The 25701-nt window shown below is 51.4% G+C and overlaps 11 protein-coding genes across 11 annotated transcripts; 7 read left to right on the top strand and 4 right to left on the bottom strand.

The window, feature by feature from the left end:
* Nucleotides 1-493: 493 nt before the first annotated feature.
* On the top strand, nucleotides 494-3455 carry ASPZODRAFT_141049 (hypothetical protein; the record flags this gene model as incomplete). Its single annotated transcript, XM_022724712.1, has 10 exons — nucleotides 494-515; nucleotides 650-666; nucleotides 687-748; nucleotides 1040-1212; nucleotides 1453-1616; nucleotides 1688-2077; nucleotides 2160-2639; nucleotides 2696-3104; nucleotides 3156-3323; nucleotides 3385-3455. 10 exons carry the CDS (start codon nucleotides 494-496, stop codon nucleotides 3453-3455), a joined length of 1956 nt encoding a protein of 651 aa, XP_022581965.1.
* Nucleotides 3456-4129: 674 nt separating this feature from the next.
* On the top strand, nucleotides 4130-6761 carry ASPZODRAFT_141048 (hypothetical protein; the record flags this gene model as incomplete). Its single annotated transcript, XM_022724711.1, has 4 exons — nucleotides 4130-4199; nucleotides 4248-4316; nucleotides 4378-5820; nucleotides 5887-6761. 4 exons carry the CDS (start codon nucleotides 4130-4132, stop codon nucleotides 6759-6761), a joined length of 2457 nt encoding a protein of 818 aa, XP_022581964.1.
* A 1011-nt stretch (nucleotides 6762-7772) lies between these two features.
* ASPZODRAFT_63398 (hypothetical protein) lies at nucleotides 7773-9029 on the top strand (the record flags this gene model as incomplete). Its single annotated transcript, XM_022729148.1, has 5 exons — nucleotides 7773-7930; nucleotides 7989-8025; nucleotides 8093-8172; nucleotides 8222-8386; nucleotides 8462-9029. The coding sequence occupies 5 exons, from the start codon at nucleotides 7773-7775 to the stop codon at nucleotides 9027-9029; spliced, it is 1008 nt and encodes a 335-aa protein (XP_022581963.1).
* A 199-nt stretch (nucleotides 9030-9228) lies between these two features.
* ASPZODRAFT_64506 (hypothetical protein) lies at nucleotides 9229-10275 on the bottom strand (the record flags this gene model as incomplete). The annotated part of the gene is made up of 5 exons (XM_022729237.1): nucleotides 9229-9395; nucleotides 9464-9675; nucleotides 9740-10009; nucleotides 10067-10151; nucleotides 10221-10275. The coding sequence occupies 5 exons, from the start codon at nucleotides 10273-10275 to the stop codon at nucleotides 9229-9231; spliced, it is 789 nt and encodes a 262-aa protein (XP_022581962.1).
* Nucleotides 10276-10733: 458 nt separating this feature from the next.
* ASPZODRAFT_14908 (hypothetical protein) lies at nucleotides 10734-11975 on the bottom strand (the record flags this gene model as incomplete). The annotated part of the gene is made up of 1 exon (XM_022725454.1): nucleotides 10734-11975. One exon carries the CDS (start codon nucleotides 11973-11975, stop codon nucleotides 10734-10736), a length of 1242 nt encoding a protein of 413 aa, XP_022581961.1.
* Nucleotides 11785-12865, bottom strand: ASPZODRAFT_1676046 (hypothetical protein). The gene is made up of 2 exons (XM_022726833.1): nucleotides 12847-12865; nucleotides 11785-12675 (listed from the first exon to the last, which is right to left on the bottom strand). Exon 2 carries the CDS (start codon nucleotides 12521-12523, stop codon nucleotides 12002-12004), a length of 522 nt encoding a protein of 173 aa, XP_022581960.1. The 5' UTR covers nucleotides 12524-12675; nucleotides 12847-12865; the 3' UTR covers nucleotides 11785-12001.
* Nucleotides 12866-13139: 274 nt separating this feature from the next.
* Nucleotides 13140-14969, top strand: ASPZODRAFT_130914 (hypothetical protein). The gene is made up of 3 exons (XM_022722629.1): nucleotides 13140-13592; nucleotides 13667-13732; nucleotides 13792-14969. The coding sequence occupies exons 1-3, from the start codon at nucleotides 13520-13522 to the stop codon at nucleotides 14862-14864; spliced, it is 1212 nt and encodes a 403-aa protein (XP_022581959.1). The 5' UTR covers nucleotides 13140-13519; the 3' UTR covers nucleotides 14865-14969.
* ASPZODRAFT_130913 (hypothetical protein) lies at nucleotides 14920-16179 on the bottom strand. The gene has a single exon (XM_022722628.1). The coding sequence runs from the start codon at nucleotides 15702-15704 to the stop codon at nucleotides 15168-15170; it is 537 nt and encodes a 178-aa protein (XP_022581958.1). The 5' UTR covers nucleotides 15705-16179; the 3' UTR covers nucleotides 14920-15167.
* A 307-nt stretch (nucleotides 16180-16486) lies between these two features.
* ASPZODRAFT_150951 (hypothetical protein) lies at nucleotides 16487-18722 on the top strand (the record flags this gene model as incomplete). Its single annotated transcript, XM_022725689.1, has 8 exons — nucleotides 16487-16515; nucleotides 16734-17260; nucleotides 17531-17535; nucleotides 17685-17750; nucleotides 17836-17898; nucleotides 17961-18277; nucleotides 18342-18416; nucleotides 18473-18722. The coding sequence occupies 8 exons, from the start codon at nucleotides 16487-16489 to the stop codon at nucleotides 18720-18722; spliced, it is 1332 nt and encodes a 443-aa protein (XP_022581957.1).
* A 406-nt stretch (nucleotides 18723-19128) lies between these two features.
* ASPZODRAFT_130909 (hypothetical protein) lies at nucleotides 19129-20556 on the top strand. The gene is made up of 3 exons (XM_022722627.1): nucleotides 19129-19729; nucleotides 19795-20128; nucleotides 20183-20556. The coding sequence occupies exons 1-3, from the start codon at nucleotides 19189-19191 to the stop codon at nucleotides 20238-20240; spliced, it is 933 nt and encodes a 310-aa protein (XP_022581956.1). The 5' UTR covers nucleotides 19129-19188; the 3' UTR covers nucleotides 20241-20556.
* A 182-nt stretch (nucleotides 20557-20738) lies between these two features.
* ASPZODRAFT_114132 (hypothetical protein) lies at nucleotides 20739-25611 on the top strand. The gene is made up of 5 exons (XM_022721077.1): nucleotides 20739-20787; nucleotides 20857-21017; nucleotides 21090-24303; nucleotides 24363-24826; nucleotides 24910-25611. The coding sequence occupies exons 1-5, from the start codon at nucleotides 20754-20756 to the stop codon at nucleotides 25462-25464; spliced, it is 4428 nt and encodes a 1475-aa protein (XP_022581955.1). The 5' UTR covers nucleotides 20739-20753; the 3' UTR covers nucleotides 25465-25611.
* The last annotated feature ends 90 nt before the right edge of the window (nucleotides 25612-25701 follow it).

Below are 25701 nucleotides of genomic sequence, written 5' to 3'. Positions count from 1 at the left end.
ACTAGGTACCTACTACCTACCTTACTCTGTATATTTGATTACCCACTCTACCTAGCTCTTCTCTGCTCGCTTCATGGTCCTTACCTATAGAGTAGGACACACTAAGCTACCTAACGGAGTACCAGGTACCTAACCTAGGTAGGTAGGAGGTATGTACCTCCACACTCTGTTAGGTACCTAGGTAGATAGTAGTTAACTAACTACTCCGTACCTAATACTTGGTGAGATGTTAGTACTCTGCGGCTGACTGTTACACTAGCCTTTAGTCTGTCCCACCTTATAGAACAGTCAATCGCCTAGGTTAGGTTAGGTAGGTATGTAGTAGGTAGCTTACCTAGGTACCACTACTCTTTAAGGACCACTATTATATTCTTATAAATGCTCTTTCATGAATCTCTGTCCAGAGTAATCTATACTCTATACTCAATACAGTATTAATAACTCTATACTTACTCTTTATTTTGGAGTATCTATTGGACCCGCAATCTCTCAAATGCCCCGCTTCGCTGTACGGAGTAAGGGAACAGGGTCCTTCGGCTGACACTAGCTTACGACTTACTTACCATTATAGGTTTGGCTAGTTTTTTATGTAGTACATCTGCTGATTTCCCATGTCTAATTCTAATATTATGGTGTTATTAATATTTAGCTGAATTTTGGCTTATGGTATATACTATAGACTATAGTGGTACCAGTACAGACTGGATGGAATGATATATAAGCATTTTACTCACAAGTACAGCAAATTGTAAGTTCAATAGCAGACACAAGTCATGACGATGGGTGACTTTCTATCGAAGGTTTACCTTTCTTTAACTTCTATAGTCCTGAGGCACGTTGTGTGACCCGCGAGTCAATTTGAATACGAATACGCCGTATGATGTCTTACCCTCCCTGTATGGAGCATGCAATTTCCCAGCGTCAAATTGTCCTGGTAAAATGGTGTCTACCTAGATAGCCATGGATCTGCTGTAGCGCCAGAATGAGAGAACCTTACCGTCTGACCATCTGACCATTAGATATACATACCTACTCATAGCTACCTAGGTAGTCGTTACTATCTAGTTGGAAGCACCCGTCTCTCTCTAGCTCTATCCACGATCAAGATCTCCACAGTAATATTTGGTACCTGCCTTCAGCAAGGCGGAAAGGGAGGGCTGAAGAGTACCAAGACGCAGCAGCGCTTAGGCACTCTCCCGCCAGACACTGACAGTGCGTCCTGCTGTCAAGATCAGCCTGTGCGAGAGTGTTTAGTTTTCTGCTGTCCAGGGCATGGCATTCGTTAACCTGGTCCGTTGACTTTGAATTCCTTTTGTTTTCTTTTCTATATGACTCTACCCTCTACGCCGTTTCCATATATACTACATATTTTGTTTACTGGACACCGCGATGGGCCTGGGAGTGCTGGAGGACACCAAGTTGGACCACGTTCCTGGTGCGTCAATCTTGCAGGACACAAGCCCCTCCATAAACTGATCGGACCAGGGACATCGTATATCCTCGATCAGGATACGCCGGAGACCCCCCACGATGCGGCGAGACTCAAGTACGACCGCTCCGGTCCTATACCTATTATCCTAGTCCCGCAGCCAAGCGACGACCCCAATGATCCATTGGTATGCAGGAGAACTTTCCAAAAAAAAAGAAAGAAAAAGGACAATATTTCAGAAGAACTCACATGGTTTAGAATTGGCCGCTGTGGAAGCGCGACCTGATCCTTTTCATCCTATCCTTCGTGGCAGTTCTTTGCGCGACGACGAGCTCCATCCTCGCGGCCAACACGGTGACCGTTTCGCTCTTCTTCGTCAAGAGCTTCACCGACGTTGCCCTACTCACGGGATACGCACTGTGCGGCGTCGGTGTCGCCGGATTCCTATGCGTCCCCACCGCGCGCCTCTGGGGCAAACGCCATCTGTTTCTCTTCGGTAATGTTTTGATGATCATCAGCTGTGCCTGGGCCGGCGGGAGTGGCCATAATTACAAGAGTCTGGTCTGGGCGCGGGTTTTCCAGGGAATAGCGCTGGCTCCGTTCGAAGCCTTGGTGAATGCCTCCGTCGGAGACCTCTACTTTGTTCATGTAGGTCGCCAGTAATTTGCAATTTAGTCATATCCTACCCAAGCTATATGACTACTAACTACATACTTACTACTGGCTACAGGAACGCGGAAAACGAATGGCACTCTCAAATGTCGCCCTGTTCGGGGCCGCGTTCCTTACCCCCGTCTTTGTCGGCAAGATGACATCCACACTCGGCTGGCAGTGGACATTTTACTTCGTCGCCATCTTTGCCACTGCTGCGCTGCCCTTCATGTTCTTCTTTGTGCCTGAGACGGCCTTCCGGCGCGCAAGTCACCTCAATATAGACTATGAAAGCAACTCTGACGGTAACCCGTCGGATCGCGAGAACTCCATGGGAGCAACCAACGCGACGGGGCAACCAAACGACCATGTCTTCGCGGAGGACAAGCAGCCTTTGCCTCTCCCAGGTAGAGGAGTGGCCACTTCCCACAATGAGGTGCCTGAGAAAATGTCATTTTCGGAGACATTGCGACTGTTTAACGGCCGCAAAACCGATGAAAACTTCTTCAAGCTGCTTCTGAGGCCATTCCCGCTGTTTTTCCATCCTGGTATCCTCTGGGTAAATCTACAACCTGTCTAGAGCCTTGGATGAAAATATAATACTGACAATAAAAGGCGTGTCTCACACAGGGCGTGCTCATCGGCTGGACAGTCTTTGTGGGAGTTGTGCTCGCCGCCATCTTCCTCGGCCCGCCACTGTGGTTCGACGAGGTACAGACCGGATATCTCTACACAGGAGCGTTCATCGGCTCCATCCTCGGTCTAGTCCTCTCGGGACTACTCTCTGATTCTATCAACAAGGCGATGATCAGACTCAACGGCGGTAACTACGAGCCGGAATTCCGCATCCTGCTAGTTGTGTTCCAGCTCATCTTCAGCGGAATTGGCCTGTATGGCTTTGGGATCATCGCCGAGGACGTCGCGCGATATGGCTGGCTCGTTGCGGACGTGTTTTTGATGTTCATCATCATGGGGATGGTCATGGGCGCAGTCGCCAGCGCCTTGTATATCGTGGATGCCCATCGTAAGATCGTTCCCACCTTCGCCTTTCCACGATGTCGACTAATCAAATCAGGTCAAATCGCCGTGGAGGCCTTCACATGCATGCTCGTCTTCAAGAACATGTTCAGTTTCGTCTTGACCTTCTATGCGTACAAATGGTTAATTGAACATGGCATCCGACCGGCATTCATGTCCATTGCCAGCATCCAGGTGGCCGTCTGCCTTCTTAGTATCCCTATGTGTACGTGTCCAGGTTGGAAGAATCAATAAGAGTCTTGATTACTATACTAATGCGTCAACAGATATTTTTGGCAAGCGTAACCGTTCTTTCTTTGCGCGTCACGATATCCTGAAGATCCTGCACCTGTGGTAATCTTGGTAGCTTACTATGTTAATAATTAATGATGATTCCTTAACTTTATTCTCTCCTAAATCCCTTCTACAGAACGACTAGGTGGTATGGAGGTGGATCGACCTCTGGTGGAGTCTGCGATCAAAATGGTCGAAAACGGCCGAGCAAATCTCGGGTTGAGGTCCCGTCGTGCTCTCAAGTTGACAATTCCAACGAGTAGATGATGGATTCCTGACGGAGATGACAGACGTGAAAGATGACACCAACAAATCATGACATAAGAGACGTCCATAGTATCTGGTACGAAGAAGTAGGTACCACCTCCCGCGTACCTCCTACATAACCTTCCTCCTTAGCTTGGTACGGATAGATAGCCTAGCTGTAGTGTTTGCCATGTTTGCATGTTTGCATGTTTGCATTCCCGTTCAGCCTTACTGAGGACTGCGCTAGGCCGGATCGGGACGCTAGGGTCCATGGACGAGACCGCAACCAACTACGTCACAGACGACACTAGATCAGAGCTTCCGGACGGGCGTCCATCCCCAAACCTTGCAGCCCCCCCCCCCCCCCCCCTTCTCCCTGTCTTCTACATCACTTCTTTCCTCCCGTTACACCTCCTGGAACCTCTCAGGAATGCCTGTCGTTGTTACGAGGCCCCCCCCTCTGCATCACCTTGCAGGTCGTCGTCTATCACTATGGCTAGCACGCAGCCAGCTACCCTCCCCTCCAGCCACAGCCTGCAGGCTGCCCGGCTAGCAGACCAAGGTGAGCTTGACTTAAGTTGATAGGAGATGGCTTGCTAAGCCTCGGCAGCTGCCACAGCGGCATTGTACGTGACCCATCCCGAACGGAAGACGTCTGCCGAGTTTGATACACAGAGAAGTAAGAGAGAGAATCACCGCGTTATTTATTGTATGGTCGGCGAGGCTGACAGTGATGAAAGACTCAAGAGTCATTGGATCTCCGACGCCAACCTTCAATCAGGCTTCTGCGGGAGCTGCCGCAAGCCTTGCCCACGCGAAAAGCCGACCGTACGAGGCGTGGAAACCTGAGAAGCAACCCGCGGCGGAGAAGGCGGCACTCCACGTCCAGGACCACCAGTCTTTCGAGAGTGCTCCACAGACAGCGATTCCGCCAAGTCCGGAAGGGCTCAGGGCCGCCTTGTGCTCGGTTAGAGACCACCGGGCCACGCCGATTAGCCCGCCGCCGGTGTCGGGGGCTGTGCGGAGCGCTGCGGGTGGCGAATACCTGGAAGGCGGTCGAGATAGGAGATCCAGCACGAGCCATGAGGGAGCCGTGCTTGCGGCAACCGGGGCGTTTACCAGCAGTCGAAAACGTGCCGAGTCCGCTCCGATTAGGCCCAGCATGCTGGTGGATAACTCCTTCGCCCTGTCTGCGGCAGGAGCCTCGCATCGATCCCGCCCGAAGAGCCAGATGCCCCTCGGCGACCTCGATAACCTAGACAGCGCGTTGGAGGCGAGTCGGATACACAACATTGCCAACGCCAATGCCCAGCTGTACACGGCTACGCCCCCCGTGTCGATTGAAGTGGAAGAGCAGAACAAGAGGGACACGCTGCGGGCGGCAGCGATCTCAATGGCACGGGACATGTACGCTGTTTCAGAGAAGACCAAGGATAGGTCGGGGGCGGACACGGCGGTTTATGCCGCGCAACGAGGCCACTACCGCGCGCAGTCCCAGCGGTCGATATCCAAGGTCGATAAGTCGTCTCTCCAGCGGGCCGTTCAATTGCAGGACACGGCGCAGAAGCTCGCGGCCGAGAAACTGGCTCGAATGCAGGACGAAACCGAAGCGTACCAGAGCTACTACGGAACCAATTTGCCGCCACCGCGCTCCCGCCTATCCGTCCGGAGAAGGAGGACATCAAGCGACACTGATGCTGATGTGGAGCGGTCAAAGGAGATCCGCAACCAAATGTCGAGTCTACAGAGCAAACTCAACCGGCTAGATGAACAGAGGCAAAAAGACCGCGATGACCTCATGACTCGCGCCCGGCGCAATGTCGATGCCGCCCTGCTCGATATCGAGATGAAGGTCTATGCCGATACGGGCAAGGCCTCCCCCGCCATGCAGCGGGAATGGGAAGAAAAGGCGCGCGAGCGTGCCCGGCTCGAGGCCGAAACCCAGCTGACACAAAACGGCAGCAGGATTCACATCGGCGCGGATCAGTATGTAGACAGAGCGGAGGTGGAGGCTGTCGCCCGGTCCAGGGTCCAGCCGACACTGGACGAACTTTCGGACCGAGCGGAGGAGAAACGGGCGAAGGAGTTTGAGCAGCGCTTGGATGAGGAGGAACGCAGGCGGTACGAGGCAATACAGCGGGAGCGCGACGCCAGCGTGAAAGCCTTTGAGAAACGTCAAAGAGGTGAGTGTTTTGTCTGCAAGAATGCAGAACGTCGCTTTACCGCGTATATTCTCTAATCCGAGTTAGATCTAGAGAAGGGGGATCCCAAACAAGACAAGACGCGACTCTGGAGGAGGAAATCGAAACGTGCTGCTCCCCCTCCCGCTGAGACAGCCCCTTCAGAGACTGGGGAGCCGGCCGAAGAGACTGAGCCCGAGGCTGTCAGGTCGCAGGAGGTCCCTGTGGACAACACGGTGACGATGACTCCCATGACGCCCACGGAGGAAGCAGCCCGCCCATCAACCGAAACGTCACCCAAATCGGATTCCAAGCTCAAGGCATGGTTCAAGGACCGGATTGGTCGTCGCATGAGCGGGCCCGCCCGCGAGGTGATGGGAGATGCGGAGACACCCAACAATAATACCGGCGACGGTGCTGAGGCCATGACGGGCTTTGCGGGTGGAGCGGCCCTGGCCGCTCGAGCCGATGCGAGCCAAGGCAGAGAAGACGCTGATGGCGGCGGCGCGTTTGCCGCACAAAATCCCCCCACAGGCAACGATCTCGCCCAGATGCAAAATGGACGTGCAGCCGCGAAAGACCAGCAGACTGATCAGCAGACTGGTCAAGAGTCCGCCCAATCGCCGCCGAAAGATCGCGGCGGCGGCGGCGGCGGCGGCGAAATTAAACGGTCCCGCTTCCGAGCGAGCCTGATGAAGATAGTCTCCAAGGGCCAGCAGAATGAGGCACCGAAGTCAAACGGGGTACCGAAGCACGAAGGGCAGCCCACAGGCGATTCCGCGCCAGCCGAGTCCTCAGCTTTGATGGCTCATGATGCCCAACACGCAAGCCGGGAGGATCTCCGCGGCAGCGCCCTGGAACAAGGTCTGCCTGCTCCTCCGGTAGTCGGAGACCGGGGCAGCGTGAGTACCATCCGAGAATCAAGATTCTCTGAAGATCTGTAAAAAGATCTATCTGATTGTAAAGTTTGGATCTGGGGTCATTTAACCCATTCTATGCCATGTCTTGGAGGCTTCGTCTTTGGATTATCTGTTTTTTTTTTCTTCCCTTCCGTTTGTAATATATCTGAGCGCCCTTTTTTTCTTGGATATTCTAATGTGACAATAGTAGTGATTCTTGGAATATCTTTGGAGGTTTTCCCGATGAAATACCATCATATTACTACATATTGCCTGATACAACGGCAATCTATCGAGAGAGTTACCCCTCGTGTTCTTGCAATTGGTCTCTTGCCTTGATCCATTGAACCAATGGTCCCAGATCCAGACCAGATGGATTAATGCTCCAATGACTGGATCAAATTGTTTCTCAAAGGAATCCAGCCCGGTCGGGACGAGGAGGGCACACGGGCTGGCCGTCGATCGTCACGAAAAGCAACACCCAACCACAGCAGTAATAGCGACTGAGAGTATACAATTCTCATGCGCTATTCTTCTGAAAATGGAAAAGAAAGATAAAGGAGAAAGAGAGGCATGCCACGTCAGCCAGCCAGGCCAACAGCCCGACCGCCCGACAGCCCGAGACTGGCCAAAACATGCTGTTCCCTCTCACCTGTCTTGATTATTCCCTAGCGACAGACTACTGAGACTGGCTCCCTTCGATAGCACCCCCACAAAGCCTCACCGACTCAGAGAAGGTGATTCTGGGCCTGTATTAATTGGTGGCCCGATATTTATGGCTTGGTTCGTCCCTCTTCGCGGGCGGATGCGCGATTCTGGCCTGGAGCTGGCTGGGTCCATGACAGCTGTCGCTTTGAATTTAACGTTTGTCAACTTCAACAGGCTGAAACCATTACTTCTACTTTATTATTATTTTTTATTACTAGTTTTTTTTTCTTTCTCAGTATCATTACTGTCTTTCTTTTCATCTTGGAAAGATCTTAATCAATCTCATGCACCGCTGATCTATCACCGTAACTACTCCGTACCTAACCATCTCAATTCTCACGAAACGGCATGGGCCGCAGGCATTCAGCGCGAGGCTCAGCGCCCACTACTACTACTACTACTATCCGCCAGACGAGTATCGATCTAGACTCAGCAGAGCGGCCGTTTGATAATATCATCAACTTCCGCGATGTTGGGTCGTCCATCAACCAGATCCACGGGTCACGGTATGCCTTTTGACCCCGGGCCTTGAACCCATGAGTATAATGCTGAGATAATCTACAGGTTACTTAAAGAGGGGGTTCTATTCCGCAGTGCAAGAGTATACCTTCCTATACCACTTCCTTTCTCTTACTTTGCGTTTATTTCCTCGCTGACTGACAACCCAGCTGGACGATGCCTCGGAGCGGGACAAGCGGCGGCTCATCGATGAGCTGCATATTTCGACCGTGATTGATTTACGATCAAGGTAGACAAGAACCGTGGCACTTGTACGTTATGATGCTAACAAAAGAAAGAACCGAACACCAGATGGCAGCGAAGAAAACGCAGGAGCGTCTCAAGGCCGGTGATGCCAACGCGCATCTCCTCGACCTTCCTGGCGTGCAGCGGCACTCGATCAGTCTAACGGGGCGGGCGTTTGAAAAGTCTCTCCTCTGGCGACTAGACTGGTTCAACTTTTTGTACTTCCTCTTTTTTTTTTTTTTTTTTTTCTTTTACCTTTTTTTTTTCATTCTTCTTCTGCTAACGAGGTGTAGTAAAGTTCTCTCCCTGGTTGCCTCCGGCTACCGCACCGATGCCATCCATCTCATCGCCCAGCAGGTGATGCAACCGCGCGGGTTGATCGGGTTAGGCCAGGACACGCTCGACTGTAGTGGATCGGAGATCAAGAAGATCTTTGACATCCTGTCTGCGGAAACGGATGAAAAACTCGATGGCGACGAGAAGAAGTCCGTTGATGGCGGCGGCGGCGGCGGCAGCGGCAGCGACGCATATCCCATCCTTCTACACTGCACACAAGGAAAGGACCGGACGGGTCTGATCGTCCTGCTCGTGCTGTTTCTTGTCGGCGATATCGTCCCCGCCACAGCCATTAGCGACGACTACGTTCGCTCCGAGCAGGAGCTCAGCGTCGAGTTCGACGAGCGGATCGTCGAGATCCGCGCCATCGGCCTGTCGGACGAGTATGCCATGTGTCCGCCTTCGTTCACGCAGGAGATCAAGGCCTATCTCGATGAAAAGTACGGGGGCATTGCGCCGTACCTGGCTTCCATTGGCGTTGATGCCGGCCAGCAAGAGAAAATAAAACGCCGTCTCTTGCCGTAGGGGGGGGGGTTGTAACTTTTTTCTTTGTCTACTGTCTACTACTGTATACCCTGATAGTGTCTATGTTTTTTTATCATCTATTCTAATATTATACAAACCTTTTTTAAAAAAAAACGCCTAACCGTACCCATTATATAGAGGGAATCACATATCACATATAGAACATTGATATCATACAGACCAAATCACAATGCATTCTCTAAAAATGCTGGCCGGTATATGCTGGGGCTTCGAGACTTTCCCCATTCTCGCGCGAGGTCATCGAGAATCGCTTTTCGCCCTGGGGCACGTGGTTGCGCGTGCGCACGGAGGGGAGCAGGTCGATGACGAAGGAGAGGACGTAGAAAGTGAAGATGAGAGCGATGACTGTAAAAGTAATTAGTTAACGACCTTTTTCATATGGCTTATGATCCGTATGTATGGGGGGAGCTCACCCCACTCTAAAACAGCAGCGGTGTTGAGTTGCTTGCTGGTGGTGCCATACTGGTCGAGCACACCAAAGGCGATGGCCAGTGCGAGCTCGATGACGATAAAGGCCACCTTGACCCAGAAGCTGACGAGAAGGACGCGGTGGTGCGGCCGGTAGCTGTATCCGAGGCGCCAGTATTCGATGCAGACGAGGATTGCGCTGACGAGATATCCGCCACTCCGAAAAGGTCAGTACTATACCGAGTTTTCATCATTCCCAAGGAATCAGAAGGAAACTTTACATGAACATGACGAGAAATCCATCATGGAGACGAGGGTAATGAACCGTATCGAAGATGGAGAGCAGGATGAGGCCCAGCGCGCCCGCGATGGAGAAGAAGATCGACCCGATAGCACACGACTTGTCGAGGAGCCCCTTGTTCCGCACCAGCTGGCCGGCATGCCGCAGCCAGCGTTCTGACAGAAAGGAAAGGTCCAGGAAGACGACCGTTACGGCACTACCGGCAATGAAGAGCGGTTTCAGACGTTCCGCACCAACATCAGATATGTACCTAGATGATTAGTTAGTAAGTCGACTCTGCGCAACTCGCAAGAGACAGCTTTCTTACGCTATTGTTTGTCCATCCGTCATGCTGTCATGATAAACCGGTGACCCCTCTGCAAGCCATGTTCCAAGCATCCCCAGCAGCATGGCTAGATAGTAGACAGTGTTAGCCAGAGCAGAATATAAAAACCTTGTAGTAGGTAAGACAAGGTACGTACAAATCCACATGCAGGCGGAGATGACTGGGAAGACCCAGAATGAGATGAGCCACATGTTGAAGGTAAATTGAATCAAGAGAGTATAAACAAGATGAATCTATGAACACGAGAGAGAAAGAGAGAGATAGACGGATCTACATGCTTGTCGGAAGAAGGAATTTATCTTGATTTCTGATGACCTCAAAATCGACGTCATCGGATAAGCGGATCTATGCTCGGCCTGGTTCTTGCCTAATCCGACATAGCCGTGGGCAGTGCACAAAGAGAATTTCTACGGATGGCGTCAGCCACCCGGCAGTTCCTGAACTTATTCTTACTGTAGCGAAGTTAAGTTAGTGTATATCTTCCTACTACAGGTATTGTGCAGTTAATTATGATAGGCTGCAATATTTCTACGGTTATCATTATGTACTGGATATTGTGCTCTGTAAATGGCATATTATCGATTATAGTCTATATTCGAACAGTGGGATAAATAGAAATAACCAAACTCCAAGATACGCCTAGGTTACCTTACTCATTCAACCGGGCGATGCGTTGGCGGATTCCAGGACTGATACTGCCACTTGCAGCAGCACGCGGAGCATCAGCCAGCTCTTTGCGGGGAAGCGACTTGACAAAACGTGCATCCTTATCGTCGGAATCATCTGTCTCAGAACTGCCAGGAGGGACACGTCGGGGGAAAAGCGATGGAAGTGTGGGATGGCTGTAAGTGGCACCAGCGCCGGGAACAACGCCGGGAACGACACCAGATGGTCTTGACAGGCTTGTGTCGACCAGCCGACCCAGCTCTCGCCGGCTAGGAGATGTTGGGACAGGAATAGGAATAGGCATCTGGAACGGTGACGGCTCAACAGGGTAAGGAACTGAGTCGGGCTGGATACGCGGTTTCCTTCGAATCACCGGATTGTCGGGCAGCGACGGCGCAGAGGGGTTATGGGGGAAGAGAGGCGGTCCGTGGAGTGTTCGCGGTAAGATAGCAGTTGGCTGGGGATACTGCGACTGCAACGACGAGACTGGGGTCCGTGGCCGTGGAGAGGACGAGGTAGACGAAGAGATGTTGGGAAGCCCTTGAGGACCAGTCGACGCGGATGCGGCCTGATCCCACGAACCGTATGTCTCGTCGCTGGACGTGCTCAGGTCGTGTGATCCGCCAGAAAGACCGTTCGGTTTACCCTTTGGTCTGACTTCGATCGGCTTGGCTGCCATCTTCTTGCCGCCGTGTGCTGGTTCCGTCTGTATCCGTCGTCGTTCAATGGCGTCGAGCTCCTGCTGCGACAGGCGAACATTCTGCTTGCCCGCCGCCTGTGCCCGTCTGATCCGCTCCAGAGCTTTATCAACCAACCATTCTTCTTTGTCCTTCATTGCCAGATGAACGGCATAGGCCACCGTGGCGTCTCCATCGTCGTACAAATCATAGTCCGCCCCATCCACCAAGGCTGCGTCCTCCACATCCTCGGCGTAGTCTGCCGAGTGCTGCACCTTCCACCGCGAATGTCTGCCTCCGCTTCCGCCTCCGCCTCCACCTTTCCGAACAACCTGCTTGTCATAGTATGGATATTCATTATTCCGCAATACACCCCGACTGTAGCCCGCCGTCACCACTGCTGCTGCTGCTGCTGCTGCTGCTGCCTCCTCTGCTTCCGCCTCGCTGTCGATCTCCTCCACACGTACATCTCCATCCATCAATTGCTTCCTCAGCCTCCCCGTCGGTCTCCCCATGCGTGCCCCTGGTGGTCTTCCCCATGGGGGCATATCGTAAGGAGTTCGCGGCCGACCACCTAGACCGCCTCCTCGGAAAAAGCATTCTCGATGGGTTTATCCATGAACGCGGCGTGGCCAAAGACAACCACACCCGTGGCGCCGATGAGCCAGAGCACGGTCGAAATCGTGGACGCGTACAGACCCAGCGGGATCGCGACGATCAACAGGTAAGTGTACAGCTGCGGGGTGGTAGCCCGCATGAAGCCCACATCCAGATCGCGACCGTTCAACTTGCCGATGCCGTATAGACCACCGGTCACCAGAACGATGACAAATAGCAGGACCGGGTTGGTGAGCAGCGAGTAGATGCTCAGCATGACGAAAACGGCGGCATAGTTGCTGGAGAAGTAGGACAGATTGTAGTTCACACGGCTCTGGACCTCGCCGAAGTGCGCGGGCTTGGACACGCGCTTAATGTCCAGGAACTCGGAGATAGGGCGCAAGTTCGCAAACCGCGTGCTCATCGACTGCGAGCGTACGCTGTTGAAGCGTTCGGCAAAGCGCGAGGTCAGCGCGTCGATAGGGATTCGGATCGCCATTGCAGATGTCAATCAACGAGTTTGCAGCGGGGAAAAAGGATATATCGCGGATGAATATAGAGCAGGAGTGATCTTCTCAGAGTCTCTTGAAGATTTCTGCCGAGTGATAGTGTAAATAAAGGAGCCTGGAAGTGATGCGACGTGTTCAGTATCTGTGGCGTGTCAACTTTTTCCTTTCTGCCTGAGAAGGAGCCACAGGGGCTGATTGATGCCAGCACGGACCAGACAAAAAGCTGAGCCCCTTGAAATGAACCTCAGGGTTTGTTTTTAGACTGTCCAGGCAACGAAACAATTGACAAAAGGAACATTCATTCTACAATTACCTATTAAATAACTATAGGGCAAGACTCTGATAATTGATTGTTTGCTGTGCCTAATCCGGTGTTGGCTGGGTGCGGAAGTAGCAAGCAATAGCGGTGATTTCAGCAGTCGGATCCAATAGAGGGAGAGGTAAATAGTAAATACTCCTATTATCAAGATAACGAGTCAATATGATAGAAACTCTCCATCAATTCAATAATTAGCCAGCAGGCTCTCTATGGTATGTCGCTGCCCATCGTGGGAGAACCTTAGGGACCAGGGTAGGAACGTATGTAGTACTCCGTAGTCCAGAGCAAGCTGCTTTCCGACGCTGCTCCTGTTTAAATATTCTCCAGATCTGCAAAAGTACATTCGACTCCCTCTATTACTCCATGGACTCGTCTTTCCTTGTTTAAATGTCCCGCGGAAGTCTTGCATCACCGACTGTCATCTCGCCTGTTTGGAAAGACGCCTATCCCGCCATTATTGGGCCACGTTGTGTGCCTGGACCACCTCTGCCGCCTTTTCTCCCTCCCTATCTGACAGATCATATCAAACGAAGGGGCCACTCAGACACCCCCCAGAACACTCTACGGCTTCCTGGCCACTTTTCTGCGTTCCCGGTCTGCCTCTAGGCTGGTCATCGAATCCTCATCGGGCACCGGGGGCATTGACCGCTAGCATTGCATCCCCATCATGAAGTCCTCTGTCGTTCGGCTGTTGGTGCTGGCCTTGCTGTGTGTGGCCGTCGCCGCCTGGACCAAGGAAGGTCGGTACAAAACAAAGCTTTTTCACCCGGTCGTGATTGGTGTCTTGCAGACTGTCTAACTTGTCGTGTCCTAGATTACGAGATTTTTCGTCTCAACGATGATGTCGCAGCGTCGGAGGGCCCTAATGTGACGTTCTACGGTGCGCATGGCAAAACTTACTACTATCTATGATTTTTGTATTATTGCTAATGGCAAAAGATTTTCTCGAGGTGCGACCCAATGCCAATCAGGACGAGCTAAACAAGGCGTACCGCAAAAAATCACGTCTCCTGCACCCCGACAAGGTCAAACAGACCTTCATCGCCAACCGGTCCAAGGACAAGAGCAAGGCCAAACGGCAGCAGGATGGCGTTTACGTGTCCAAAGGCCCCTCGAAGCGCGAAATCGACGCCGCCGTCAAGCAGGCCCATGAGCGCTCCACCCGTCTCAACCTCGTCGCCAACATCCTTCGCGGCCCCGAGCGCGCACGGTACGACCACTTTTTGAAGAACGGCTTCCCCAAGTGGAAGGGCACCGGATACTACTACTCGCGGTTCCGCCCTGGGTTGGGTTCTGTTCTCCTTGGTCTCTTCGTCGTCTTCTGTGGCGGTGCGCACTACGCCGCTCTCGTGTTGGGGTGGAAACGCCAGCGCGAGTTTGTCGACCGGTATATCCGTCACGCGAGAAAGGCGGCGTGGGGAGATGAAATAGGCGTCCGTGGTATCCCTGGTCTCAATGAAGTTGCTGCTGTTCCTCCTGCGGCAGGACCGTCGGCTCCCGAGGCCGCAGAACCGGCCGCCATGCCGATGAATCGTCGACAGAAGCGCATGATGGAGAAGGAGAATCGCAAGGAAAGCAAAAAGGGCGGCAAGAGCAGCAACAATGAATCGCGTGCCGGCACCGCTACTCCCCCCGTCACTGATGCATCCGTGGGTCCTACCGGAGAGCGGAAACGGGTTGTCGCAGAGAACGGCAAGGTGTTGATTGTGGATTCGATCGGGAACGTCTTCCTGGAGGAAGAGACGGAGGATGGCGAACGCAAGGAGTTCCTGCTTGACGTGAATGAAATCCACCGCCCAACTATTCGCGACACCGCGCTCTACAGATTCCCTATTTGGTGTTTCAACAAGACTGCGGGCAGGGTGCTTGGCGGGACGAAAGACCAGTCGGAAGAGATCTCAATCGAGGATGCCTCGATACCGGTCGACGAGGAAGCAGAGGCCAGGGACGACGGTGCATCTAGGTCGAACGGTCGGGCCAGGAAGAGATCTAGGCGTGCACAGAAGGCTTAAGCCATGTATTTGTGAGCCCAGATATTTACTACATAAAAGTTTGTATAATAGATCAATAGATGTGCATTCCTCTACTATAGAGGGACATGATATGGTTAAATGTGCATTCATCAATTCATAAAGTAGCCTCCGAGTAGATAACATCGAGCAGATATCTTTTTTTTCTATCAACCTGCAAGCAAAACATATCATCGCATCATATCATCATCAAGTGGTAGCTAGCGATGCCATCATAACTTTCTTTTCGTGTCCGTAGTAGGGGTCATCGTCGAACAGCAAGAATATCCCTTCAAATCGACGGAACTACATGAACATCTTGGCAATGTTCATCAATCCAGTCACACTCTGCTTGACACCATTTCCCGGGCTCGTCTGTCCTGGATTGGCCTTGAAAGCGCCGCCACCAAGTCTGTTCACGAAGCTCTGCGGCAAGCGGATGCCCACCATCCCGAGCAGCTTGACGAGGACGCCGCTCGTGATCAACGGCACAATGACCAGGAAAAACACCTTGGCCGGATGGTTCTTTGCGTACATGTAGATATCGCGAAAGAGCCGCTTGATATACTGCACAATGCGCTTGATGTAGCCCTCGCGCGGCCGCACGCGGCGCGATGCCGACGAGACAGACGAGAAGACCGACGGGCTCGAGCGGCGCTGACGACTGCTGCTTCCTCCGCCGCCGCCTCCACCGAGACTGAAGGTCGAGGGCGCAGAAGTCGTGTGCCGGGTGTATCTCTCGCCACGGCTGCTTGTCGTGGAGTAGGTCGAGCGACGGGAGGGAGAGGCGCGTCGGCGCACAGTGCTCGTTGACGTACGTGATTTACCGTCGAACCAGCCCATTTTTTTTTTTCTCTTCGCTCAGTTGGTTCGGTCCTTTTTACTCAATCGATTCGACCTCTTCGCGACGATCTCAGATTGTTGACTTTGAAGGGTCGACTTGAGCGAAACTGCAATGAAGACAGGTGGACCTAGCGGAGCCACTCTCTGAGTCTCTCTACCTGTGGTCAACGACTTTGATATCAGATGGATTCAGGCAAACAAGTGATTAATAAGGCATTGAATTGAAATGCAAGTCCAGAATATTTCATGCAGAGTTAGTTTGGGGGGGGGATAGAGATTGGAGTATGGAGTCGGACAAAGAGATAGGTACGGAGTACGGAATACCTGGTCCAATACCTCAGCTCAGGTCCACTGGAACTAGTCCCTGTAGGTAATAACTAAGTGTTCATAATAGATTCCAGCCTTCTACATAATTTAGCTACGAGCTGCAGCTTAGCAGTATTTTTCATGCAGAATCCCGGTAATTCGGTGGTTGGGGATGTCTCAGTAGTAGCCATTGAAAGACAGGCGGTCAGAGTATTGCAGGCACTGGCAGGCCACGGGGGCTGTGGCTGAGCAATGACACATTGTATGTATGCCTCAGGCCAACAAGCACTGCACCGACGTCATCAGCTGTCCAGATCAGTTGACGGAGAAGAAACGAGGCAGCTCCCCTCTCTCCCTTTGTTGAATTTAGACTCGATACATATTTCAGAGGAGTGCTGATCATTGCTATTGTGAATTACTATACAAGTTACATCAGTCCTATAGCAGCCTTCATCAGATACAGTACTACCTTCAATATGTCGAGTGAGCTGAATCCCAACAAAGAGTGATGAGAAGCTCAAGCTGACTCTTTCTAGGACAGCCAGACTACTGTAAGCCTACCGGCCACGATATCTGAAGCAGCCTCTGATCCACGCAGATAAAATCTTAGGAGTATCTCGAGATGCGACGCAGCAGGAGATTCGGACTGCATACAAAAGGTATCGTCACCTCTGGGTCGGCCAGGCGTATTTCAGCAACACACTAAGCATGGCGTAACTATAGGGAGTCTTTGAAGACACACCCCGATCGTGTTCCAGCGGATTCTCCCGAACGGCCTGCTCGGACTCGCAGGTTTCAGGAAATCAACGACGCCTACTATACGCTATCGGATCCTACGCGCCGGCGCGAATACGACGAAATACGCAGTTACCAGGAAGAGGAAGCTTCGCCAGAGGAAGATATTCCTCGAGGCGGTGCTGGGGGGTTCCCATGGTCGACGTTCGGCTTTGGCGCCTCGGCAGACAGGGACCAGCGTAATTCCGAGCAGTTTGGATCGGTCTTCGAAGAGATGCTGCGCGAAGAAGGGCTTGCCGAGGAAGAAGGGCGGACGACCACGCCTACAAGCCGGTTCTGGGCGATTGTTGGCGGGGTCAGTGGTGGTGCCCTCGGGTTCATCGTCGCCAACGTCCCGGGCGCGCTGGCGGGCGCCGTCGCAGGCAACAGGTTGGGTGCTGTGCGAGACGCCAAGGGGAAAAGTGTCTATGAGGTTTTCTTGGAGTTACCACAGAACGATCGGGCGCGACTTCTAAGTGAGCTGGCGGCGAAGATCTTTCAGACAACGCTAGGGAGATGAGATTAGATCCGTTTTCTCAGGGATACAGTGATTTCGGGCTACTGCTTTTTGTTAATGATGTTTTCGAGTTCCAAGGAATGCCTATTAAGGTAGACATCGCTGCAACCTTAAGTTTTTGTTATACTCTCTGCTTGACCGCCTTGTTCTAGACTACAGGCCACCCCCACCACCCCTCCCGCATGCGGTCAGGGTCTCAGGACACGTCTGTATTTATACCCAAATATAGGACCAGTGAACACATTCGCGGTTTCTGCGTTCTTTTTATTGCCTCTTGGGACTTGAGTCTTGAATCTTGCACCCATAATCTCAGGATCTGTTGACCACAGTATCAAATCAGCAACATGGCGACCGCTGCTACGAGTGTTTATCCGTCTTTGGAGAACCGCCCTTTACAGGGAACGATCTGTCTATTTGACGTGGATCTCACTTTGACATTCCCTAGACAGGTATTTCGGGCTCCTTTTAAGGCTATAACTGCGATTGTGTGTTTTTTTTTGGCAGGAGGCTAATGCAAATCTTCTTGTGCTGCAGACAGTCACACCGGAAATGCTCGAGCTCTTGTCTCGATTGCGCCACAAATGTGCAATTGGATTCGTGGGTTTTCCTTTCAATAATGCGTTGGATTTGACGAAGATTTTAACTCTTACACATCCCAGGTTGGCGGCTCCAACCTCGTCAAGCAGCAAGAGCAACTCGGTTCTGGCTCGGTTGACGTGACCTCTCTCTTCGATTTCTCCTTCGCCGAAAACGGGTTAATCGCGTACCGTTTGGGAAAGCCCTTGACGGGAAATAGCTTCATCCAATGGCTTGGAGAAGAGAAGTATCAGAACTTGGCCAACTTTTGTCTCAAGTACATTGCCGATCTCAAAATTCCCAAGAAGCGCGGCACCTTCGTTGAGTTCCGGAACGGCATGATCAACGTGAGCCCTATTGGCAGGAACGCAAGCACGGAGGAAAGAAACGAGTTTGAAGCGTATGTGGAGACACTCTGCTTTTGATATTACTTGTTGAGATCCTGCCGCTGACATTTTCAACAGCTATGACAAGGTGCACAACATTCGCAGAGACATGGTGGACGCGATGAAGAGAGAATTCTCCGATTACGGCCTTACGTGAGTGGCTTAATCGAGTTTAATCGGGCTATTATCGCCTTACTGATGGCTTGTAGTTTCTCGATCGGTGGACAGATCTCCTTTGATATCTTCCCTACCGGATGGGACAAGACCTACTGCCTTCGGCATGTCGAGGCCGAAAAAGATATATCCGGTGCCGACTACAAGACCATTCACTTCTTCGGAGACAAGTGCTTCCTCGGGGGCAACGACTATGAAATCTACAGCGATCCGAGAACGATCGGCCACGCAGTCAAGGACCCCTCTGACACCATGAAGCAGCTTCAAGAGCTATTCCAGTTATAAAGTTGGGCCGGCGGTTGAAGTTTCCTGCATAGCTTAGATACTCATTTAAAAGGAGCTTAAAAATAGTTAATGATGAAATGCACATCACGCAGATATAATCTATATTATTTCGTGAGGCTTCAAAGTAGTTCTCTTCTCAAGTACATAGTTAAGTCAATCTCTAGGCAACTAGAACCATATGAAGTCAGCACATACGTTTTTCTTAGGTGTGGAAACATTTCTATGGTCGTTCCTTTTGATAAACCCTCATCATAACAATTAACATAATATGAAAATGGCATCCTCATACTTATAGTCTTATACTCCATAGATCTAAATTTAGGCGGGTCCCCAGATTCCGCGGGAAAAGACTGGAAAAGTTAGTCAGCGTGTTTTGCCGTCATTCTCTCGGACACTCAGAAGACTGGGCCTCACCACTCCAACACGATCATCGCAAATCTATGGGATAGATCTCCTGTCATCCTCGATGGCGCCACCAAAGCACATTGCGGAAGTGCGGCGTTCCATCCTCCCTCGCCTGACGTGGAACAGCTCCTCTCCGCAGGGTGCCACTCTCCCACCCCAGTACTCTGTTCCCTCGACAATACTATTGCACCAGCAGCGTCCACTGAGCCAACAGAAGTCTACGGAGAGACAGCTGCATACACATATTGCCAACGCCCATTCGTTCCATTCATCTTCAACTGCATCGTCAGGATCTGCCGCCTCGAGATCTATCAAGCGACAACTCCTGTCTGCTGCGAGAACGAAGCAGCCTTCTTCCGAATCTTTCGGCCACCCGATTCGACACAATGGGGTTTACGTTGCGGTTTTCAACGCTGCTCGTCGTTGCTTCCATTCCACTCCTATCCGCTCGCGTGATCACCATTTCGACACCCTGAAGTTTGTCAAGCGGCTCAAGGCGGAAGGGTTCAGTGAGGAACAGGCTGTCGCGATGATGAAAGTTCTGAACGATATTATTGAAGAGTCTATTCAGAACCTCACGAGGACAATGGTGTTGCGAGAAGGTGAGCAGTCCACAATATAATCCCGCCCCATGATTGATGGGAAAATAAAACGAACCGATTTACAGACTCGGAACGATCGACGTATACGCAAAAGGTCGACTTTGCGAAGCTGCGCTCGGAACTCCTCAACGCGGACTCGACGGAGTCCCAACTGACTCGATCTTCCCATGAAAAGATTGGCGCGGACCTGGCAAAACTTAACTCGCGCCTCCGCGACGAGATCGGACGTACCCAGGCTTCTGTACGGCTGGATCTCAACCTGGAAAAGGGCCGTATCCGCGAAGAAGCCAACAGCCAAGAAATGCGCATCAAGGAGACCGAGACCCGGATCGAACAGGAGGTTGCGGGATTGCGGGAACGTGTTGAGGCTGTCAAGTTCTCCACTTTACAATGGCTCATGTAAGTTTCCCTCTCAGCTCTTGCCTGAGACTTTATGCAGAGCTAATTATTCAGGGGTGTTTGTACTGGTACTGCAGCCTTGATTCTCGGTGCCTGGCGTCTCTTCATGTGAGACCCCCCTCCCCCGAAGAGCCCAGGCTACTATCATAGTTGTCCCATGCTTTCATTTGTCTTTCATTTGTGTTTGAAGTCCGAAAGCCTTCTTCTCTCGTAGAAGAACGGGTACCAGAGCGTGAAGCTCTGAAAACGTGTATATATATTGTTCTTTCGACTCTAACAGGAACTCGTTGCAAGGAGTTAATATAGTCGGGTTGCACCATCGCGTCAATGAATAGATTTTCATGGCATGGAAATATCCTACAGTCCCTGGTCGCCGCAGAAATATTCTCTCTAGGCAAAGAGAATCCAATTCAATGATATCAAGGCCATGTTTTAACGATATCTTTATTAGGTACCTATGTAACTACTTCATAACTAAGGCAAGTTACTCCGTACCGGACATAAGCGGGGATATATCATATAACTGGTATCGGCACGTGACTCAGATAAGGACCGAATCATTGATATGAGCCTCTCTTGCGCAGCAAACGCCGTATCGGTAGACAAAGACGCAACAGCCTATAAGATGACTTTTGTGAAGACAGAAGTGCTGTTTGCAGGTATTTTTTCAATGGCCTATATAACTATGATATGCTAAAACAGTGTGCTGACCTGTTTATCCCTTTTAGGCCCTGTACCTGGCTTACTGGCTACGCGCAGCAGTGCTCTCGAGACTGAGCCCCCCATCAAGCGTCGCAAACTGTCGAATGGCAACCATAAGGCGTTTGATGGCCTCGAGCCTGTTGTTCCCTCTGGATATATTCCGTTAGCACGATTTGAGCTTGAAATGGTATGGATTCCATCATGGATACACTTGGGACAACCTTTCGTCAGACTGACACTTTCTTTTGCGCCACCTTAGAACCACTCGCAATCAAACCAAGATCCTGAACAACAAACCACTTCGGCTACCATTGACCTCCCTCATCGGATACCCGTCTCGCTGAAAACTGCTCGTTTTGTCCAGGATGCGCGTGATTCGTTTCGGTTAGAACTAGAAGCGCTCCCGGACAAAGAACTTGTCTTCGCAGACACGATCTTGGACCCGCGAATCGCCACTATCGGCGACCATCTAAAGCTCGCAAATGAGCTTGTTTCAGTTGATCGGAAGACCAAAACATCGCCGGTTGTTTGCTATCAGTCCTCTCTGCATTGCAGCTCCGATCGCAAATCATTCCGGCTAGAGACAACTATCCTGTGGAAAGACTCACTCGAGGCTCCCGGAACGGGCTACGAGCTACTAGCGGAATATGTGCTTTCAAAATATATTTCTAAGGGACAACCAGACATCCCCTCTGAGTTTGTATACGCGAGGGGCAAGCTTAGCAAGCAGAATCAATCCTACGGATGGTCACCGCGGGAGTTCTATGACAATGTTCACGTCCCTGAAGATACTCCAACGCTTTCTGCAGAGATAAAATGTGATCAGGTGGAATGCCAACTTTATCCTTTCCAGAGGAGAGCAGTCCGGTGGCTGCTGCAACGAGAGGGGGTCGAACTGCAAGCGGATGGTCAAGTCCATCCAGTTGAGAAGAAGACTAATGATCTCCCAGCATATTTTGTACAAGCAATCGATGCAGACGGTAAAGTCTGTTTTGCCAGTCACCTCTTCATGATCGTCACCACCGATCTCTCCCGTTGGAATGATGCGGCGGATTATCTCAAAGGCGGTATCCTCGCCGAGGAGATGGGACTAGGGAAGACTGTCGAGATGATAAGTTTGATTTGCCTGAATCGTCGTCGGGTCCATCTCGAGAGGCATACGCAGCTTGGTGTGGTTAGAGATGGATCAAAGCTGTCCAACGCGACGTTAATCATCACGCCACCTGCGATTCTAGAACAGTGGAAGCAAGAAATCCAAACACATGCACCATCGCTTCAGGTCTTTGACTACACTGGTCTGCAGCGCCATCCTGAATTATCGGATGACGAGCTTGTTGATGTGCTTGCCGGCCATGATGTTGTCCTGACAACTTATAATGTCCTTGCAAAAGAGGTCCATTACACCGACGACAAACCGAAGCGGAACCTACGACACGAGAAACGGTTCATACCGAGAAAAACGCCCCTTGTCAAAATCTCCTGGTGGCGGGTTTGTCTTGATGAAGCCCAGATGATTGAGAGTGGTGTCAGCAACGCGGCCAGGGTCGCCCGCCTAATTCCACGTCAGAATGCTTGGGCCGTGACAGGTACACCTCTTCGCAAGGATATCGGGGACTTATTCGGTCTTCTCTTATTTCTTCATTATGTACCATTCTGTGACTCGACTCGCATCTGGAATAGGCTCTACGGCAGCTTCAAGACGATCCTGGCAGGCATTCTTCGGCAGATCGCTCTCCGACACAGCAAAGATCGGATTCGTAGTGAGCTTCATTTGCCGGCCCAAAAGCGCGTTGTCATCACCGTCCCATTCACAGCGGTTGAAGAACAGCATTATGGACAGCTCTACGAACAGATGTGCGAAGAATGCGGCCTGGATACGACCGGGGGCCCGCTCCGCGAGGATTGGAACCCGAACAGCCAGGCTGTCATCGAGAAAATGCGCAGCTGGCTCACTAGGCTTCGTCAGACGTGCCTCCACCCAGAAGTTGCAGGCAGCAACCGCCGCGCCTTAGGGACTGGAAGCGGGCCGTTGCGGTCAGTCGCAGAGGTGCTCGAGGTGATGATTGACCAGAATGATTCGTCGATTCGCACAGAGGAGCGAGCCCTTCTGCTCTCCCAGCTCCGTCGTGGTCAGCTTCTGGAGAACGCAGTTCGCCGCCATGAAGCGTTGGATCTATGGGTGTCGGCTCTGGAGCGTGCCAGTGAGATCGTTCATGAATGTAGAAACCAACTTGAGGCTGAACGCGCGAAAGCACTGGCTGCAACAAAGGCGGATGCGGCTACTGTCGAAATCACGAGCGACAACGAGAATGAAGAGATCGATAAAAATAGTCGCCTGGGAACTTTCCGCCAGAGACTTCGCGCTGCACTTGAGGTCCAGCATATCTGCAAATTCTTCATCGGCAATGCGTACTATCAGATCAAGACAGACCCCAAGCTCACTGTTCCGGATTCCGACGAATTCAAGGATCTTGAGAAGCGCGAAGCAGATGCGTACGAGGCAGCGAAGCTCATTCGAAAGGAGATGCTGGCCGACATTGCACGAAGGGCTGGCCACTCCATGGAGGTCATTATTGAAAAATTGCGTAAGAAGAAGTTCGTTCACATTCCGAAGATGAAACCCTATCTCTACACCACAGGTCTCGAGTCACGTCGGCTACTCGACAAGTTCGAAGACTTTTGCGAGGCGCTCAACAAACACGCTGAGCAATACAACGAATGGCGCGAAAAGATGATCGGCATGTTATCACAGTCTCTGATCGACCAGGAAGAAGAGGCCGAACTGGAGGGTAACGAGTATGAGACATCCACCAAGCATCAGGATGAGATGTATGTTTATATGGAGGCACTACGGGCTATTTTCGCAGACCGCAATGATGCTCTTACCGGCCAGCAAAACATCCTCATAGCCCACGAAGTCAAGGGAGGGATACTCCAAGCTCAACAGGGCGAAGGTCCATCCCCGTCACTTTTCCTCTCTGTCATGGCCACTCGCAGCAAGCTCAAGCCAGATCCCACACTTGGTTCGCTCCGGGGAATTATCAGTGAGCTACGCAGTCTTGCAACTTCGCTTGAGTGGCAAGATAGTGGGGGCAGTTCTCGAGCTCGAGCCGAGCTTGAGATCGTTAACAATGTGCTTCAGAATGCTAGTTCCATCTCAACAGAGCAGTTGAAGACCATCTCCCAACTAGAAAGAGAAGTTGAGATGTTCCGTGACACGATGAACCATCGTCTCGAGTACTACCGACAGCTACAACAGATCTCGGACACGGTCGCTCCCTACGATGATGAAAACGTTGGGAAGCCACTAGACGAAGGGTTGTTTGCCCGGAAACTCGAGCAAGAAACCGGGATCGATAGCAAAATTTCGGCGCTCAAGGCGAAACGCCGATATCTCGTGCATTTGAGAGACGAGTCGGGCACAGATGACACCTCAAAGATATGTGTCATCTGCCAATCTAGCTTTGAGATCGGTAAGTTTGGCGTGTTTCACGATCACAACACGATGCTCGTTACTGATCATATTTGACAGGTGTCTTGACGGTCTGTGGTCACAAGTATTGCAAAGATTGTTTGCGAATATGGTGGCGTCAGCATCGGACCTGTCCGATATGCAAAAAACGACTGAAAACAAACGAGTTTCATCAGATCACGTACAAGCCGCAGGGTATAATTGTACAGGAGGAAAAAGAAGCTACGGGGCCTGAGCCGGGCCGTCCTTCTTCTTCTAAAGCTTCTATCTTTACAGATATCAGCTCCGGAATTTTTCAGGAGATCAAAGATATTGACCTCAATGACTCGTTCGGAACCAAGATAGACACATTAGCACGCCATATTCTCTGGCTCCGTCAGCATGATCCGAGCGCTAAATCGATTGTCTTTTCTCAGTACAAGAATTTCTTGGGGGTCTTGGGGAGTGCGTTCTCTCGCTTCAAGATCGGATACACGAGCGTTGACACTAGAGGAGGGATTGAGAGGTTCAAGAGTGACCCTGCAGTGAGTCAAGTCTCTTCCCCCCCCCCCCCCTCTCTTGCTAGTTATATGAAAAAAAAAGTGACTCACAGCCCTCTTTTCTCCAGATTGAATGCTTCCTCCTCCACGCCAAAGCTCATTCTTCCGGGTTGAATCTTGTCAACGCGACTCACGTTTTTCTTTGCGAGCCTTTGATTAACACCGCCATTGAGCTACAAGCCATTGCTCGGGTACACCGTATCGGCCAACACCGTCCGACCACTGTGTGGATGTACCTGGTCTCTGACACAGTAGAGGAATCGATATACGAGATTTCCGTATCTCGTCGGTTGGCGCATATTGCCGAAAAAGCAAAAGGCAGAGAGTCTACACGAGAATCTACCGCTAGGGACACCGTCCGTTCTGTGTATGAGAATCTCACCGAGACAGCCATCGATTCTGCCAACTCCTCCGAGATGCAAGATGCAAGGCTGGCGAAACTCATGGTCGGTGGCGCATCCGGAGGTGAATTGGTGAGACAGGATGATCTGTGGCAGTGTCTCTTTGGGGCCGCAGCTCGGAAGGATACCTCTGGTCAAGATATGAGTCTTGAGTTTGAGGTTAGCCGATTCCTGAGGGGGGAAGCCGCCGAAGAACGAAGGGCTGCAGCCAACGGGCCTTGAGCCTGCTATCCATTTTGTCCCATAACTATTACCCCCAAGATATTGGCTTATTTCTTCAATTTCCCGTGCATCCAAGCTTAGAAAGTTCTGATACAGTCTTGCGAGATACCAATGGAAAGATAATTTTTTCAAATATATCCTGTCAATAGCAATTTTCCTTCTTCCAGCTAGTTTATCCATTAGAAGTTGCCTTCTTTTTGTTCCTCCGTAGCCTGCGAGCAGAGATACGCTGACTAA

The sequence above is a fragment of the Penicilliopsis zonata genome, assembly GCF_001890105.1.
Source record: "Penicilliopsis zonata CBS 506.65 unplaced genomic scaffold ASPZOscaffold_5, whole genome shotgun sequence".
Classification (NCBI taxonomy): domain Eukaryota; kingdom Fungi; phylum Ascomycota; class Eurotiomycetes; order Eurotiales; family Aspergillaceae; genus Penicilliopsis; species Penicilliopsis zonata.
Note: the sequence above shows the minus strand (reverse complement) of the source record. Positions and strands in the feature narration are given on the sequence as shown.

Coding starts and splice junctions, on each gene's coding strand:
- ASPZODRAFT_130914 (XM_022722629.1), top strand. CDS start 13,520: ATGAAGTCCTCTGTCGTTCGGCTGTTGGTGCTGGCCTTGCTGTGTGTG. Junction 13,593..13,666: donor CGCCGCCTGGACCAAGGAAG/GTCGGTACAAAA, acceptor GTCGTGTCCTAG/ATTACGAGATTTTTCGTCTC. Junction 13,733..13,791: donor CCCTAATGTGACGTTCTACG/GTGCGCATGGCA, acceptor TAATGGCAAAAG/ATTTTCTCGAGGTGCGACCC.
- ASPZODRAFT_114132 (XM_022721077.1), top strand. CDS start 20,754: ATGACTTTTGTGAAGACAGAAGTGCTGTTTGCAG. Junction 24,304..24,362: donor CCAATCTAGCTTTGAGATCG/GTAAGTTTGGCG, acceptor CATATTTGACAG/GTGTCTTGACGGTCTGTGGT. Junction 24,827..24,909: donor GGTTCAAGAGTGACCCTGCA/GTGAGTCAAGTC, acceptor TCTTTTCTCCAG/ATTGAATGCTTCCTCCTCCA.
- ASPZODRAFT_1676046 (XM_022726833.1), bottom strand. CDS start 12,523: ATGGCGATCCGAATCCCTATCGACGCGCTGACCTCGCGCTTTGCCGAA.
- ASPZODRAFT_130909 (XM_022722627.1), top strand. CDS start 19,189: ATGGCGCCACCAAAGCACATTGCGGAAGTGCGGCGTTCCATCCTCCCT. Junction 19,730..19,794: donor GACAATGGTGTTGCGAGAAG/GTGAGCAGTCCA, acceptor ACCGATTTACAG/ACTCGGAACGATCGACGTAT. Junction 20,129..20,182: donor TCCACTTTACAATGGCTCAT/GTAAGTTTCCCT, acceptor CTAATTATTCAG/GGGTGTTTGTACTGGTACTG.
- ASPZODRAFT_130913 (XM_022722628.1), bottom strand. CDS start 15,704: ATGGGCTGGTTCGACGGTAAATCACGTACGTCAACGAGCACTGTGCGC.